This window comes from Chrysemys picta, chromosome 3 (genome assembly GCF_011386835.1).
Source record: "Chrysemys picta bellii isolate R12L10 chromosome 3, ASM1138683v2, whole genome shotgun sequence".
Taxonomy (NCBI): domain Eukaryota; kingdom Metazoa; phylum Chordata; order Testudines; family Emydidae; genus Chrysemys; species Chrysemys picta.
This window is the reverse complement of record NC_088793.1, coordinates 109938134-109957018: the sequence shown is the minus strand read 5'-3', so window position 1 is coordinate 109957018 and position 18885 is coordinate 109938134. Positions and strand designations below refer to the sequence as shown.

The following is an 18885-nucleotide window of genomic DNA, read 5'->3' as shown; positions in this document are numbered from 1 at the left end:
GACTAATGCAAATAGACCAACCTATAAAATCTGTGCTTAGAAAGTAAAGAGGCTCATAATGCTGGATAGACTCCTGCACAGATTACGTGGACTTGCAGAGACTGGAGGTAGAACTCTCTTGCTGTGTCCTGATACCTCTTTTATGCATGCTCAAGCCATAGTGACCAATACTGGTTACGACTGCCTAGCAGGGATATCTTCCAGGCACAGTAAGGAGCCATTGGATGCTTCTTTGCTTTTCTGATATCCTGGTTAATACAGGAATAAACATGCAGAAAAGAAACTATTTTGATAACAAAGAAAACCAAGAAAAACTGTAGTAAAATTAAGACTATATTTTTCCTTAAAACATTAAAAAAAAAAAAAAAAACTTGTAAAGAGTGTTGTACTGACAGCCACAGGGACCAAAAATAGCTACAGCAGGGTAATGACAGTGCAACCTTCTCACTATCCTGCCAATGGGCTTCAACCTTTTTCTGAAAGTTCTCCCTGATCAGAGAGGTAGTGAAAATTGGGGGGGTGGGGGGGGCAGTGGGAGAAAGAGAGGAGAAGAGATTTCAGTCTCCATTCCCATTTAGGCCCCAACACCCACTGAGACCATGCAAGGATAACATTTAGGGCAAAGTGTCATGATGGTTTTCACCACACAGCTACCACAGTCAATCCTTAGAAAATTCAGTTACTAGCTCCTTCCCCCCCCACCACACACACAAGAGTTCAACAGTGCTATCAACCTCAACACACACCAACGAACTGAAAAGCTATTGCAACATACAATCCTAATATAATCTGTGTTTTATTTATTATGCAAACTATTAGACCCAATTCTTCTGCCTTACCCATGTTGAATAGCACCTTACTCCACAAGAAGATGAGCGATTTCAATGAGACTACTTGTGGAATAATACATTACTCAATTTGGTTGAGAGAGGTGAATCAGGCCTAGGGTGACCAGACGTCCCGATTTTATCGGGACTGTCCCGATATTTGCTTCTTTGTCCCGCGTCCCGACCAATGTTTGGTCGGGACACTGGACAAAGAAGAAATTTTCCCTTCCGCTCCGGCGCTCGGGCCCCCCCCCCCGCCCCGGCTCCGCCCTCTCCTTCCCCCATTGGCTCCCTCCCCAAATCCCCGCCCTGGCCCCGCCTCTTCCCCAGCATTCCTCCTCCCTCCCAGGCTTGCAGCACGGCGGTGCAAGCCTGGAGGGAGGGGATGGCGGCGGCGGTGCCTGGATCCTGGAGCTGGTGAGTCAGCTCCAGCACCCGGGCACCGGCGGGCAAAGGGGGGCGGGCAAGGGAGGGAGACAGGGGGGCTCAGCTGTGAGCCCCCCCGCTGCGCCAGAGGGCTTCTGCCGGGAGCGCAGCCTGAAGGCTGCTCCAGCCCTGCAGCCCGCGGGGCAGCGCGGTGGGTCCGGTCGGGGGGCAGCGTGGAGCGGGCAGGGGCCAGGTGGGCGGGGCAGGGGCCTGGGCCGAATCCCTGCTGCTGCCGGGGAGCCCCACGCCTCTCCGTCCCCTTCGCGGCTGCGGCTCCTTCCCGGCGGGAGGGAGACTAGGCGTGGGGGACACGCGCCGCATGTGCCCGGGGCAGCGGGAGGCGCGTCCCGCCGGGAAGGAGCCACAGCCGCGAGCGGGAGGGAGAGGCGCGGGGCTCCCTGGCAGCAGCGGGGATTCGGCCCCTGCCGCCCCCCCGGCTCCTGCCCGCTCCGCGCTGCCCCCGCCCAGACCCACTGCGCCCCGCATATGCCCGTGGCGGGCCAGGGGGCGGGAGGCTCCGCGGGGACTCAGGGAGGGCAGCGTGCGGGGCCTGCTAATGCCCCAGGCCCCTTAAAACTTTTTTTTTTGCTCCGTCCCCACCCCCCTTTTTTGCTCCGCCCCCCTTTTTTGGCTCCGCCCCCGTCCCGATATTTTATTCTGGTAATCTGGTCACCCTAATCAGGCCTATTATGAATATGCCTCTGAAACAGGTCTGTTTGAGGGGCAGTGGGCAAGTAGGCTTTACAAGGTCTGTAGGAGGGTCCAGAAAGACGTTCCCAACCTACGGACCATAAGAGGGAAAAAGGAGATGAGTTCTTCTCTTGTGGAACATAGAAAGTCTGCAGGAGAGCAATTCTACTGCTACAGACATGCCAAGCTCCAGGAGGTCCCAGAGATAATCTGTGTGGGAGTGGGTCCTTTCTTATAGCTCAGCCAGAAAAACAGTGACCTGTTTCACTGGCTGCCACAAGGCAGTATTTCTGATACTGAATTCATTTTCTATTGGTTTCACATATGTGACTCATTCGGCAAAAGTACGTTGTACATCTCATTCTCTGACAAAAATTATTGACAATATAAAATCATAATCTACAATATTACCAGCAAGATACATTTCATGAGAAATTTGACGCCTCCCCCAAAATAAGACCAACATCACAGCAGGAATGGATTTATGTATAAATAAAAATAAATAGAACTGGTTACAACTCATAGTGTTACAACTTAAAAACCTGAAAATTAATAAACTGAAAAAATAGCCCATGCCTTCGATTTTAAAATAAACTGCAGGCAACATCGAAGTTTTTGTCCTCAATTCTTTTAGACAATAAAGTTTCAGATGCCAAATGTATTATCATATAACCCAGGTGTTATCAAATCCATTTGATGATAAACTTTCTAATAATTCCCTTTATCAATTAATACATTTTTAACATTCGCTGGACATGTCTGTTAAAATGATAAGTAGTGAAATAGTTAACAGTGTTGCCATTTAAATTGTGATCAATAGGTATAACAGTTGACCACTCAATTGAGTTGAATGGGACAGTTCACACATTTCAGAGCTTTTGTTTTAGGCTGATTGCAGCCTCAGGAAGATAACACCCTCTAGTCATGTTATCAAGGTTTTCTTCATAACAATGAAGGTTAGAAGTGGGAATTATTTTTGTAAAATTCCCTAGCATAGACAAGGCTAGAGTCAGTTCTAATACTGATTGACTCACAAAAAATACACCCTGGCATGGTGGTAAGCGGCATTGTATTTCTGAAGATGAAGTCTTTTGGATGGGATGTAAAACTGAAGTTGTGATCTCTAATAGTCATTAACGATTCAATGGCACTTTACAAGCTGGCACTGTTGTCCTGGCTAACCTCCAATTGGAGGAATTACTTCCTGCCTGCCTAAGCCCCTCATACAGTTTCATCTGGATACAGCATATTTAACTTCCTTTCTTAAACTATTGCAAAAGTGTGCCGTAAAACAGTGGCATGCTGTTGTAAGGGGAGCTGTATTTCAGTAGTGGATGGAGTAATTTCTGTACGTATACTTTGAACCCCCTCAGGACAAAAAGCACTACCTGAAATTCTTAATTAGAAAATGAAGGTTAGTGGTAACTAAAGAAATAATCTCAAAATTAAAACCTGTATCACATTTGGAGGCAATTTAATTATTATTTTCCCTTCAGCTCATACAGAAGATGGTATTATGAATGTGGCCAGGAGGAAGAAAAAGATTTACTTCCAGAGTCAGTGGATTTTTTTCTCTCCCCCAAACTAATGGTACAACAAAGATCAGAAGAGAAAGAATTGTTGTTCTGAAGGAAGACTTGAAAAGTACAGCCACAAGATTTCTTACCCTGGAGAGTTAAATATGATATAGAAGGGGATAAAGTAGCTTTTAAAATGTTTTGATGATGTTAGGTCCTTTTCAAGAGCGTTCAGAAGTATGTGATTATGGATCTTGAAATTGAGTAGCTTGATGATGATGATTGCTGAGACACCACTGCCCTTAAGTAAAATGCCTTCTACAATATTAAATTTGCTTTGATCTCTCTCATTTCCTTTTGAGTTCTTCTGGACAGTACAAATACCTAATACATTATAAATGTAGAAAGACATAACTGCAATATGATTAGTTGTGGTTAACTGAATAACACTGAGAAATGTTAGGGTACTTATTTCTTTCCTCCATTCCTTTCACCTGATGACATATTCGTCAAATTTATTTACAGACTGTGAATTTTAATGGCTGTATATTTCAATGTCATTTTTTAAAAAACAAGTGGACGTAAATTTCTGTGGTTTTTTAAAATTTTTGTATGAATATATATTTTCCTAAGTTTTATTTTTGCATCATCTGTATGGAGGGCAAACATGCCTTGTTTGCGTCAAATGGTTATAAATAAAAAGTTATAGAGAATGTCCATTAGAGCCCACACATCTTTGCAGCACAGCCAATGAAAAATGCTTTCAATTTAATGCTTGCTCAAAGAAATCAATTTTTGCCTCTCGTAACCATTTCTCCAAACTTAGCACAAACAATAGTGGATTAGTAAATACTGTGAGACCTATGTTCTATCCTTCTCCATATGGCTCATTAGTCCCCGTCTCTTGGACACGTTCTTGTCAAAAAGTTAAAAAAGAATCAACTTTCCTCAAGAGCATTTAGATTCTACAGATGTAGAGCTCAGTCGCATCCTCAGTTTCAAACACCATCCACTGAATTCTACTGCAATAATTAACCCAAAATGACAGAACTATAGAACTATTTGGTAATATTTTGCATTAAGAAGAGATAAAATAGAAGTTAAATAGGACCAAGAAAAATCTCAAAAGCCACTTGGCAACTTATTTTATATAATAAAAGATTTGAATGGGAGGAAACAAAGTAACAGACTAAATTGTATATGTAAACAAACATGTACGTTCAATTCAACCAAATATTTTCATTGTGCAGAGCATAGACACAAACAGCTTCATAAATCTGGGCTCTAGACCAGAGAATGAATTTCACTTCCAAGGAAACAGAACTTTCTTTCCCCTTCAAAATACTCCGCTGGTTACCCACTTGCTCAAGTAATAGGGGGCCAAAAGGGTTCTGTGCAAACCTCTCTCAGGCACATTACATGTACTTGAATAATTACAGGACATCAGAACCAGAATGCACATCAAAATTAGCAAACAGGTAGGGGGAAACAAGCCAGCAATAGAACCTTCTTTTTCTTTGAGACATCCCTGTCTGGGCACGTAAAAGCCTGTTACCGTGGGCATCAGGCAGGAGACAGAACAAATGCTACTTATCTCAAAATACAGACGTTTTAAATCATTTTGACACTCTCCTTACTTACAGATCCGTTGAAGGCTAAAACACACCCTCCCACCTTCTGAGAGAGAGTTTCTTAATTTGTGAGAAACACTTCCCTAATTTGTATTATAAAACTTGTATATGTACTTCAGGATGTAGTATATTTTCAAAAAATCATCATCCTAACAGGTGTACTTCTGCAGTATCCCAATTCAAAGGTGAGATTATCTGCAACTCATCTAGCACAGTCTCATTCTCTGAATACCTCGGACAGATGTCAAACATTGTATCTTACTCTTTGTAAGAGGGTGACTTGCTCTTAAGGACTGAATGCCTGGGGCCAGACAACCCTGACAACTGAAGAGGCACACCTGAGAGAGATCAGGCGATTCCTCTATAAAGGAGCAGCAGGTCACTGCAGTGGAGAGGGTCTGTTTAGGGAAACCAGAGCAGAGAAAATTGGACATAGGTTGCTGGGAGTGAGTAGGCTCCAGCAGAAGACCTTGGGAATGGAAAACGAGACTATAGGCAGGAATGGCCTAGGAGTGACCCAGTGAGAGAGTAAAGAGATGGACTATGTTTTGGGACACTGAGTTTTATTTTATATGAATAAACCCAGACCCCAAGAAGGGGTCTTATGAATGGCCCCCCAAAAGGATATGTAGTGTATATTTAAGAAGCCCTTTGAGCGGGAAACTGAGGCAAGGAGACACTTACAGGCTGTCCTAAGGCCACCAGAAGGTGGCAATTCATTGATGCTCTTATTCTCCTCCTTTTCCAGTTCATTTTTATCCCTCAACTCAGACAAAAGAATATCCAGTTTATTAAGCCCCACCTCTCTACATAAAACCCCAACTGTAAAAATGGCAGAAGCAGCATGCCTTAGGATATCTCCTTGAGACCATTAATCTTAAATATAACTATTCTTGGAAGACGTGGGATGCTGAAAGACATCACTGCCTAGATTCCAGGGCAGCCCTGCTTCTCTTTCAGCTTAAGTTATGCCTTATATCACCTCCAGGTTTACATTTCATTTAAAGACCAGACTTTGGCCTAAGCAAACAGAGGAGCCACGAACAGAAGCAGCTAAAAGGGAGTTTTGCAAGGGAGTTTGGAGGGAGTGTGTGTGTGTTGGGGGCTAGATACACTTAACGTTTTTTAAATTTCCTTAAACTGAATGCCAAAACTACCCCCTGATAAAAAGAAAACATCAACAAAGGAACGAGCTGCAGGAGTAAAAAAGAGAATGCAGGCAGTATCCCAGCAACAGACTGGGGGCTTTCCAGTTTAATGCACTCAATGCAGCATGTATAATTACCTGCTCTATGGGCAGGTGGCGTATATGTGCAAGGAGTTCCTGGCCCTCATAGACCGTGTACGGGCTTTTGAGACCAGAGTGGCTGAAGAGCTAAGGGACACAGAGAGATACATGGATGAGACTTTCTGGGACACAGCAGAATGGTCCCACACCATCTGACAGCCTCTGTGCTGTTGAGGACCATGAACGTTTCAGGGAAGGAGAACATCCAACTGGAGCAGAGGAAAACAATCCCATATTTGGGACCCTCCTTCCAGACGATGTCATGGTATTCTCTCACACTGAGGATACCTCTCCAGGGGAGGGAACTCCAGTTATTATAAATACTAAGATGGGTGAACTAGAGCGCCTCATATTAAATGAGGATATTGATATAATAGGCATCACAGAAACTTGGTGGAATGAGGATAAGCAATGGGACACAGTAATACCAGGGTACAAAATATATTGGAAAGCCAGAACAAGTCATATTGGTGGGGGAGTGGCACTATATGTGAAAGAAAGCGTAGAATCAAATGACATTAAAATCTTAAATGAACCAAACTCTATGGATAGTAATTCCATGCTTTAAAAATATGAATATAACAGTAGGGATATATTACTGGCCACATGACCAGGATGAAGATAGTGATTGCAAAATGCTCAGGGAGATTAGAGAGGCTATAAAAAACTCAATAATGCGGTACTTCAACTATCCTCATATTGAATGAGTACATGTCACCTCAGGATGGGATGCAAAGATAAAGTTTCTTGACACCTTAAATGACTACTTCTTGGAGCAGCTAGTCCTGGAACCTACAACAGAAGAGGCAAGTCTTGATTTAGTCCTAAGTGGAGTACACAGTCTGATACAAGAGGTGAATATAGCTGGTCCGCTTGGTAATAGTGACCATAATATAATTAAATTTAACATCCCTGTGGCAGGGAAAACACCACAGCGGCCCAACACGGTAGCATTTAATTTCAGAAAGGGGAACTACACAAAAATGAGGAAGTTAAACAGAAATTAAAAGGTACAGTGCCAAAAGTGAAATCCCTGAAAGCTGCATGGAAGCTTTTTAAAAGACACCATAATAGAAGCTCAACTTAAATGTATACCCCAAATTAACAAACATAGTAAGAGAACCAAAAAAAAAGCCACCGTGGCTAAACCACACAGTAAAAGATGCAGTGAAAGGCAAAAAGGTATCCTTTAAAAAGTGGAAGTTAAATCCTAGTGAGGAAAATAGAAAAGAGCATAAATTCTCACAAGTATAAAAACATAATTAGGAAGGCCAAAAAAGAATTTAAAGAATAGCTAGCCAAAGACTCAAAAAGTAATAGCAAAAGATGTTTAAAGTACATCAGAAACAGGAAGCCTGCTAAACAGCTAGTGGGGCGACTCGATGATCGAGATGCTAAAGGAGCACTCAAGGATGATAAGGCCATTGCGGAGAAACTAAATGAATTTTTTGCATCAGTCTTCACAGCTGAGGATGTGAGGAAAATTCCCAAACCTGAGCATTCTTTTTAGGTGAAAATTCTGAGGAACTGTACCAGATTGAGGTGTCATTAGAGGAGGTTTTAGAAGAAACTGATAAATTAAACAGTAATAAGGCTCCCAAAAGAATTCTGAAGGAACTCAAATGTGAAATTGCAGAAATACTAACTGTGGTTTGTAACCTATCATATAAATTAGCTTCTGTACCAAATGACTGGCGGATAGCTAATGTGATGCCAATTTTTAAAAAGGGGTCCAGAGGTGATCCCGGCAATTACAGGCCGGTAAGCCTGACTTCAGTACCTGGCAAATTGGTTGAAACTATAGTAAAGAACAGAATTGTCCGACACATAGATGGACACGAGTTGTTGGGGAAGAATCAACATGGATTTTGTAAAGGGATATCATGCCTCATCAATCTATTAGAATTCTTTGAGGGAGTCAACAAGCATGTGGACAAGGGTGATCCAGTGGATATAGTGTACTTAGATTTTCAGAAAGCCTTTGACAAGGTTCCTCACCAAAGGCTCTGAAGCAAAGTAAGCTGTCATGGGATAAGAGGGAAGGTCCTCTCATGGACTGGCAACTGGTTAAAAGATAGTAAAAATATATATATGGAGATATACCTATCTCATAGAACTGGAAGGGACCCTGAAGGAGTATGGAACGGCTTCCACATGAGGAGAGATTAATAAGATTGGGACTTTTCAGCTTGGAAAAGAGAAGACTAAGGGGGAATATAGGTCTATAAAATCATGACTGGTGTAGAGAAAGTAAAGAAGGAAGTGTTATTTACTCCTTCTCATAACACACGAACTGGGGGTCACCAAATGAAATTAATAGGCAGCAGGTTTAAAACAAACAAATGGAAATATTTCTTCACCGAATGCAGTGTCAACCTGCGGAACTCTTTGACAGAGGATGTTGTGAAGGCCAAGTCTATAACAGGGTTTAAAAAAGAACTAGATATATTCATGGAGGATAGGTCCATCAATGGCTATTAGCCAGGATGGGCAGGGATGGTGCCCCTAGCCTGTTTGCCAGAAGCTTAGAAAAGGCAACAGGGGATGGATCACTAGATGATTACCTGCTCTGTTCATTCCCTTTGGGGCACCTGGCATTGTCCACTGTTGGAAGACAGGACACTGGGCTAGATGGACCTTTGGTCTGACCCAGTATGGCCGTTCTTATGTTGAAACCAGAAAAATCATTAGGAAAATTAAGTGACAAGCTAATCTGTACATCTGTCCAAGAACTGGTTCCTTGTATAAAGGGTAAATATTGCAGACGTATGATTTCTCTCTTGAATTGTACTGTCAAAGCACACTAATTGTTCAATTAAATACGTTTTTAATTATGGCATTATTTGTCCTCTCTTCTCCTAACTAGGTCTGAAGGTAGGGAATAGACATAGTTTACAAAAATATATACATGCCCCAGCCTGATAATGCCCCAAAAGACAAAATTAAGAATCAGCTTTTTTCTGACATTTTTTGGTTCTATTTTCCATAACTCAGTACACTTCCCTTACCTGCTGCTGGCAAGTTGAAGTTTGGAGACAGTATGCAACAAGAAAATAAGGCAACTGCCAAGGAAAGCTGGCCTGGCAGATTGTGAAGCTATAAATATTTAGCATTCTTCAGCTTGCTTTTAAAAAATAAATAAAATCTGCCGATTAAATATCAGATCGTTCTACTTTTCTTTCAAGGCATAAATATCAAGGCAGTCTGCATCAAGTTGATAGTATAGGAAAAAGCTCTGTAAAAGCCTTCTTGTGGGGGCAGTGGGTGAATTTTCTACTTCAATTGCTTTGGCCTTGTTTATTAAAACCAACCTTTATAAAAATAGACAAATGACGAATAAAAACTAGTGGGGCCATCAAAAGACTCTTCTACTCATTGCCTACACTTGACCATTCCCCTTTTATAATGCTATCTTAATGATTATTGAATGATGCTAGTGCACTGTCTAAAAATCCTGACTGGCCACAATCACAACTCCAATTATGTCCACAGATCTGTGGGGCTGCCAGATTAAAATAACTGTTTTGCCTGCTTTGCTAGCATCCTTGTTGAATTTAAAAAAAAAAAAAATTCCTCTGCTTTATTACATAAAATCATGACCAGAAAGACTCTCACTTCTTCAGATGCAAGTATGTTGGGTGTTACTGGAGATGGTACTGAAGTGCGATTGGTGTGCCCTTCATATCTGGCTACAGAAGATGGCACTGAAGAGGATTTTGGCCTGGCTCTGAGTCCCTGTGTTTTGGAGGCTCTGAATCTGATGCCAGTGCTACTCTAGGTTCTTTACCTAATGGATTTTTAGTATGCACCATGGCCTTCTAAGCTAGTTCCATGGTCTCAGTTTTGGAGGGGATGGGAACTTGCTATCCCTATTGGGACATGCAGTCTCCTGAGACCCATTCTGGAGAAAGGGGTCTTTTCTTTTTTGAGGGTCTAGATGGCTCTGAAGGGCCCCCAAGGTCTTTGCTTACTGTCACAGCAGAGACTGTTGCCAAGGCTCTCAGATCAACTGGATCCAAGGTACAGGTGTGTGACTTGATCCTGCAGGTTTCAGGGAGTGTTCCAGCAACAGGAATTTTAGCCTGTTTCCCCTCAGTTGCTTAGATCTGCTTTTAATACATGAGCAGATCTTACATTTGAAGGGGATATGTGACTTTTCCAGGCTGTGGAGGCAACCTGAATGTCCGTAACTGTGAGGGGAAGACTAATGGCAGGTCTGGCAGGATTTGAAACCTGGGTGGTGACCATGACCCATACCTGAGGCCATGGATCCAGGTCCCCCCCAAAGGTCCAAATCAGGCAACAGAAGGAGAGGGGAACCTCCAAAATGCACAGAGTGTACTAAATAACAAAAAAAAGAAAAGATAAGATTAAGGGAGAGAGGTAGCAAGCTGTGTATTTAGCTGACACCACCATGCTCTGTCACAGGCTGCAGACGTGTTGAGAAGGAACTGGAGATGCAACGGGTATACCTTTGCTCCAGAGTACAATGGGTTCGTGGGTGCAGGCATGGACCTGCAGAACTGGTGAGGAAAATCTCCAATTAAGGGTGCATTGGTTCGCGGACATCCTGATGTGGAGCAGCCATAGGGACATTATGTTCATTTTTGTGAGGGGGAGACCCATGATGTTGCTATAATGATTGAGAGTGAGCCCCATAGTGCTCCTTTCGGTCAAGAGAAGGGAGTAAGGCTTACAAAGCAGCCCAGATGATGTAGCTGTGAGGTACAAGGAGCCTCTACAGGGCTCTCATAGCTGCTGGTGTTGCAGAGGATCAAGCGCCATAAAATCAGGCATTAATTGTAGGTTGGAAGAAGATGCACCAGTGACTTCTTCCCCTCCTCCCCAGGGATACAAAGCAGTGAAGAAGGGAGCAAGCACACCCAGAATGAGAGAGGCGATTTGAGAGGTGCTGGGGGAGGAAGGAATCCCTTCCTGTTCCCCAGTCTTCCCCTCCCCCCCCAAAATATGCGTAGCTTGGCAGAACCTCTATCAGTACTAATACCTCTTTACCCTCAAAGGCTCCAGCTATCGGAGGATGAGTCAGTGTGAGCAAGGACTGTAGCAGCCAAACTCACTTCCTCAAGCATTTAACTTCCCTGCATACCCACCACTGCAGACATGGTTGCAGCTGCCTGAAGCAGGGTGGCCTTTTGAAGCACTGTAGGAAGGGAGAAGAGCTATAGACTATGTTTTTTCAGTCCCCTCCTTCTCACCTCAGCTCCTCTCCCCCATCCTGGGCATGAAGGAAGGAATCTCCTACTCTAAGGAAAGGCTGGGCAAACACAGGCATAGAGACAAAGAAATAGTATCATTAACTTCATATTTAGAACCCCAAATATTTCTAAAATAGTTTTTAGTGAGTCACTGAACATGAGCTCTACAGATAAATGACAGTGCATGTACTATAGCATAAAGGTTTTGATGGCACTGGTTTGGGACGACCTACGATGCTCACTGGTAGATATGCTACATTGAGGAGTAATATGGCCCTTCCAAACAGATGCTGACAACATTTTAAATGGACTTTCCCCCCTCAGAACTAAAACAAACTAATACAGGTTTGGTTTAAAATGACTGTGCATTGGATATTCCAAAACAGCATTTATCCCTTTTGCAAACAGCTGCTGGTTTCCTGATAGAGCCGTGATCTTTCTCCTTCTAATGTAAGGGAGAAAGTACAGGTTTATAAACATAATTATATAAGAAAACTGATACAGGTAGTGATTGTGGATGATTTTTTCCATCAGAACACACTGAATATCTCCACGAAGAACTATTTCCATTATTTACAATTTATTCAGCAAATGATTAATTTTATGCCAGGTCGGCATTTCAAAAGCAAAGAAAAAAAAATTAGGAGAACAGGAAAAGCAGAAGGATCAGCCAGATGGCTATGCATATAGGAGCTCTGAACAAAAAGAAAAACAACAGATTTTCAACTGTAAACCATTTACTTTTTCTTTGTAAAAATTAGTCACTACAAAAATGCTTCTCAACTATGGACTTTGTCATTAAATGGTTGAGAGCTGATATACAATGTATTCAGGCTTTTACAGAAAAACAATCTGTTTGTTTTTTTCCCCCTTTTTTTCCTATGGGTTAGGCTTTGAATGAACAAGGTTCTTAAATATGTGCCTAACTTTAAGCACATGAGTAGCCCTATTGGCTTAAATGGCACTACTCATGTGCTTAAATAACCTTGCTGAATCAGAGCTTCTATGCTGGATTATTTGTACATATTCATAAACGAGTGCTCATATTGTAGAAAAAAATGTATAACACATATAGCATGATAGACTAAGCAGTGAGTATGCTGGTAACATTTCTACTAATATTGTAACATTCAGTACGTATCAGGCTTAGCTCACAAAACCCTTCGCTTTCTTTAGTGCAGCTAAATGAGAATCAAGGCCAACTTACTTGATGTAATAGGGCACTTTGTTATGTGAAACAGATCGCTGCCACGGAAGCTGAACTGAAGCTGGGGGGGGGGAAAAAACACAGGAGGTGGTGATTAGACAGCACCTGTCTTAAAAACAAGATTCCTTTTTACAATTAAACTCACTTATAATAAATTAAGTGGAAACGGCTCTAATTTTCCAGTCAGGCTTTCAGTAATTCAGCTGGAGAAAACCATGGTACTATATCAGGGTGGTGTTATCCATCTATTTGATGCCAAGCAAGAAATAAAATAAACAAATATGGTAATTCCATTTCAAAGAAGGATAATAAATTGTAGCTTAGTAAGCCATCCACTCACAGGCAGGTTAAGGGGGTAAGGACAAAGCTTTTCCTATCTCCGGCAATGGGTTCCAGAAAATACAAGCAATTTAAGCTTTGGAAATATGGGCCTCCACTACCATAATCAATACACTATAATATAATGAAAAATAAAAATAATAACCACACTATTAGTTATTTTCCTCAGCTCCTATTTGCAATCCAAATTAATATTGATTAATTAGACCCCATTCCCATGCTCCTGGAGATAGTAGTACATGCAAAATGTATGTAAATCTGACAGCAAGAAAGATAATCTGTAAAGTCAGTTTGCCCTATAACACATCCACACAAGAGATGCAAAACTTACAATACAGTACAACTCTGTTTATCTAAAAATCTCAGGAGACACAAGAACTCTTTAGATGAAGAGTGAAGAGGATATCTGACAGATTATCTTTGAAGTGGCCACATGCTGGGCATCCCTGTATACATATTCTATACCTTCCCATGCCACATGCTTTATACCTCCCCAGAGGACATAACCAAATTGGTGTTTGGTTAAACAGTTTCTACTGTATAGGAAATTCACTTCATCATATTCACTGTGGAAGCAAATGATATTTGTTCTTGAAAGAATAAGCAGGAATAATTAACCAGCACCATGAGACGAATTTATATTCAACACACAAGCCAGTTAGACCCCGAAAGTTAGGCATCAAACGCCATATTTAAACATCTAGGCAAGTGGGATGAAAATTCTGTCCACATTGTACAGAGTTAATAAATTAATTTACTAAACAACAGATTAGTACTTTGGGGAAAAAGATATGAATTTATGAAAAAAGGTCTACATTTTTATATGGTATTGAAAGAATTAAGCAAAAATGTTGTGCCCCCCTCAAGGAGAAAAAAGGTATCCATATTTTAATAAGTGTTGCTAATTTGTAAGAAAAAAAGTTCCATGACCAAACAATCATTTTATTTGAAACAAAGAGAATAGTAGGGCTTGTATTTTAGAGAAAGAGTGAAATCCACGGATGGCCCAAGATAGCAGACAATTTTAGAAATATGCTGCTTTCAGACCTTCATTTCCTAATAGTGTTAGCCATTGCCATTGGTTTCTGTGGTACTATTATTTGAATGATGTTACCTAACTGAGAAGATTAGCTCCCTCTGAATTTTGCTCAGATTTGACTTATTAGTTATGAGTGATTGCAGATATTCTGCACTGGCACGTAGATAAATCTATTATTATGTTATCAAGACTATCTCTAATTTCTGTGGATCAAGTGATAACGAACTTATTTAGAACCATCAATAAAAACATTGTCCATTTTCTGTGCTGCATGAACCTGTGCAAAGATGAAATTCTTCTTTAAAAAATCGTTATTTGTGCATGGAAGATGAACAGAGTAATTATTGATTCTGGCACCAAGTACGAATACTGCAGATATTAATAAAAGGTTGGATGCAGTTGAGGGAGGCATAGAAGAGGGGGGCTGAAGGCTTTGGTTGAAGAGTACAGCAGGCTGAGAGACAGAGCATATGAAGATAACAACTGATTGACATTAATCTATTCTTCTAAGAATACAAAAGATGAACTGCAGAGTTGTGGAATGTGGACATGTAAAATAAATTAAAATTAGCAAAAAATCAAGCTAGTATTTCTGAAAGCTTTGAGACAGTAGCATGGGTTTCTTTTAGGGGAATTACGGATTATAAAATATTCTGAGGTTGGATTATTTTGTATCCATCTACATTAGGGATGGCTAAACTTTGCCAACATGAGGGTAAGCTGTAAGGAGCCCAAGGTTTCCAAGTTGAGAAAGGATGCAATTAGATTGCAGCTGTCTTCCCTCTAGTAAAATGTTGGTGGGATGACAGAAATAGATCAGGAAAGAGCTGGAGCATGGGTTGTGGCAATCGATTGACATTGCTTCAAGCTGTCCTCTGTGTCCGGTTGTTCTTTGTAGAATAGGAGTGACTAGTGTTTCAGGATTGACTGCCAATCCCCCGTAAGGGACGTTCCTCAAGAACAAAGCTGAGGCATGCTGGTAAGGCAGCATGAAGATGCTTCTTCAGCTGTACTAATTCTAAGACTAAACAGAGCCCTCAAGTTTCCCAGGCATTCCCCGATACTATTGATGCATTTTATTTACTTATTTGTGCAAAAAAAGCGGTAAGTGGCTCTGTTCTCAGGGTCACTGTTGAAGTAACTGGCAGGACTCAGAGGTTCCAGCTGGTCTGCAAATAGGTCCCATTTTGGAGGAATTGCTCTAAAAAACTTTGTACTGTGTATGACCTGTATTTTTGAATTGAATGTATGATGCTGCACCTCTTTCACCAGGCTCTTTATTTCGAACATACTTGTGGGTTTGAAATGAGAATATGGCTGTTACATTTCCTGAAAAGGGGACACTAGATATCCAGGGCTTTTGAAATTATTTTAGGGTATTTGGCTTGTCAGCTGGCAAGATGCTCTGAGCATTATGCATACAATACATAGAGATCTATGGAATCAAAAGTGGAATATAAGAGTTAAGTCATTTATATGACACCATCCACCCATCTCAAAGCACCCGAGGAGAATACATGACAAAGAGCTATGATTATTATTGCAGTGTTCATCTAAAAACTAGAGACAGGCCTGAATTAACACCTTGTATCTGAACATACTTGAACTTTGGGGGTGCTAGTGGGTGAGAGGAAGATTCAGAAACTGAACATGGATCTTTATTCCACAGTTCCATTTTGTTTCTATAATGGGTCAAATGTCAGCCATGGATCTGAAAATCCCATAGCTAGGTAGGAGTAGAAACATTGTGCATGGAGATGCCTAGGTGATCCACGAGGATGGAATACTATAGAGTGATGAAGTGAAATGAAGAAGAATGAGGAAGAAGAGGGAATCAACCCAGCTGAAAGAACGATGTAGTTAATTACAAGGAAGAGAAACTTCCTGATGTTATGGGTCAGTTAAGGGTATCGTTATGTGAGAGGTGACTGGAGAGAAGGCTACTGTCTCAAATTTATCAATTTATTACTAGCACTTACTGGAGAGAAAATGTTGAGATTCAGGGCCAAAATCCTGGTGTGCTTCCTGTAGCAGTTTAAGGCGATCCTCTACAGATACCTATACACAAACAAACAACAAACAACAAGGTTTCTTATTTGTTTTCTAAAGCTGGAGTCACAATAAAAACATTGGTTTGCATTCAATTCCAAATAAACGTCATGTATCTTCTACATTTATACCCACTGTTTTTCTTTTTCAATTCAAGCTAATGTTGCGCTTGTATAAGCAATGCAGATCAATAACGAACAACAGAAGTTTCATGGTGACTAAAGTTGTTCCTTGAAATTTCTGTTTTGTTTCTCCCCATTTCTCTTGTCCAACTGTCTGTAGTCAGCAGGCCTCACTTTGATCGTATCAATCTTACAGCTGCTTTTACAAGATAGGACCATTGTGGAGCATGCTGCTTCACTGGCTGACAGGATGACCAGACTTCCTTCTGGTTTACTAATTAAACTGCACTAAGCATGTGCAGCAGGGGCTTGGCTGCTTAGCTAATTCTCTTTAAGGCAGAAAATCATTCCAACACCAAATTACATTTTGAGAGACAAGGAGGGACGCTTCAGAAATGTTAATAACTTTGCCTCCCAGCTTGTTTTGAGCCTAGTAGCCCGGCAGCTTACATCCAAACTCGGCAGGTTCCCAGCAACAAAGATAAAGGAGACATATTTTTTCCCCCCTTTCAAAACATTTTGATTTCCACAATTCCTTCTGTGTGTGGCAGGAGAGAGAGTCGGAGACTTGGGGAAATCCAAATTAATAGAAGTGGACTGACCAAAAAAATACCATAAAAGATAGTGGTTCAGAGGGGGAGGGAAATGAAAAGATTGGTAAACTGATAAATAAAGAATCCTCATTATTTCATTCAGCATGAAACTGTAAATCAACTAAATAAGATACACTGAAGCACTAGTCAAATATAAGCCATATGAATCCACTCCAGACCCCTCAAGCATGTTTTCTGCTCCTAAACCTTCACTTCCTTCCCCCCACCCCATGGTCCCAGACCTACCAGTATTCACATTATTCATGAAAAATTCCCTATGGAAATTGGACATTTAAAAAAAAAATCAACTTCTATACAGGTGGCAACACAGCAGAAATATATGTTTACACTTTCAAACGTTTCAATAACTATGATTTATGGAGTTATTTCAGTGCTTACAAATTGGTACAAATATTGCTATCACACAGGTGAAACGAAAATAAGATCTAGTCTGTAAAGATTAACACAGTCCCTTGAGTGAGTGAACTGCTGAGAGAGCAGAAAAGGGAGGCTATCAGTCAAGACAGTAAAGGAAAGACAGCTCCTTTCATTGCTTTTTGCCACTATGGTAACAGAGTCAAGAGAGCAATAAGGGAAAAATAGTAATAATTTGTTTTGTAAGAGAAAAAGAAGAGTACTGCTGAAGCACTTCCTCCTTCAGGGAAAGGAGGAGGGCATACCTGTAAAAGTTTCCAGCGCATATTAAGGTCATCCAGCTGGCGAGACATCTTTAAAGATGGATGAAGGTCAAGTGGAGACAGCTGACTAGATAAATCATTCACTGTTTTAACTTTCAAGTTGATTGGTGCAATCTCTTCTCTGAAAGCCTGATAGGAAAAAGAAAACACACACTTGGCTTGACCACCATCTTACAGAACAGAATGAAAGCTTGCATGCCAAACAAAAAACAGTTACATTTGGTTGACACTGACACAGCAGTATAGATATGCTAAACAAGAGCATACAAAGGAGGTAATCAGCATTCTCTATGGAGGGAAGCCTATTTACTTAAATATAGTTTTTGACAGTAAAGGATTCTACCCAGTTGTATTATTTGACTTTAAATCCACTTCTGTACACAGGGCCCATATAAAGCCTACTTACATCCCACTTAAGCTATCAAAATAGGCCTTAAATATGTTTTTAGGGGTGCATAGGGCTTGTGTGGTCATTCTGTACAGGGGTGGATTTCATCCAATACTGCAATATTCTACAGTGAGTTTTAGTAATACTGGTTCACATTAAGGATTCTTAAACCAAATTTATTGAATAAGGCTGACTATTGTTCCCTGATCAAAAGCTGCTGGCAAAATCTTTATTCAAATACCTCGTTACTGAATTAGCAAACATGAGGCAATGCATCTTCCAAGGAAAAGGAATAGAATACTTTATGGGATTCTGACTGTACAGTTAAAACTATTATGATTAAAAAAGAAGAAAGAGGTTTTCTGAATCAAACGAAACTAAATAAACATTAAAAAGTAAAAGTTTTAGTTATAAAAAAAAAAGTTAAGTTTTTTTTTTTTGGACAATCCAACTATTCCCTACCTTCCTTGAAACTATCGCTAATCAGTCCCATTCACAGGAGACATCTACTGGCAAGAAGGGAAATTTTGGTTTGTGGGCTGCCAACACTCCCCCACAACTCTAGCAGATCTTTCTGCTTTCCACAGCAATGAAAATTTAATAGACTTTGCTTTACCCTCCTTTGCAGAAATGACATCAAGATATGACAAACCGTTTCTTAACACAAGAACAAAGAGCTATTCCCTGCAGCATGCAAGAGCTTGGTTTACTGTCTATACTAAAATGGGAAAGGGGGAGGAATGTATGCATTACTCTTAAATCAACTGCGGTCTGGATATAAATCAGCTTTGACTATGTTTGACTCAAACTTTTTAGGTTCCATTGAACCTGAATAGACTGAGCAAAACTTCAGAG

At 41.0% G+C, this 18885-nt stretch overlaps 1 protein-coding gene across 10 annotated transcripts in view; it reads right to left on the bottom strand.

Annotated features, from left to right (window-relative positions):
• UTRN (utrophin) overlaps nt 1-18885 on the bottom strand; it is a 568432-nt gene that overhangs the window by 105356 nt on the left and 444191 nt on the right. For all 10 annotated transcript variants that reach the window (XM_065588781.1, XM_042848216.2, XM_065588777.1 and 7 more), the window contains 3 exons: nt 17625-17771; nt 16160-16238; nt 12803-12863 (listed from right to left, as the gene is read on the bottom strand). In XM_065588781.1, the coding sequence (XP_065444853.1) occupies nt 12803-12863; nt 16160-16238; nt 17625-17771 (287 nt within the window). The remainder of the gene's footprint in view (nt 1-12802; nt 12864-16159; nt 16239-17624; nt 17772-18885) is intronic.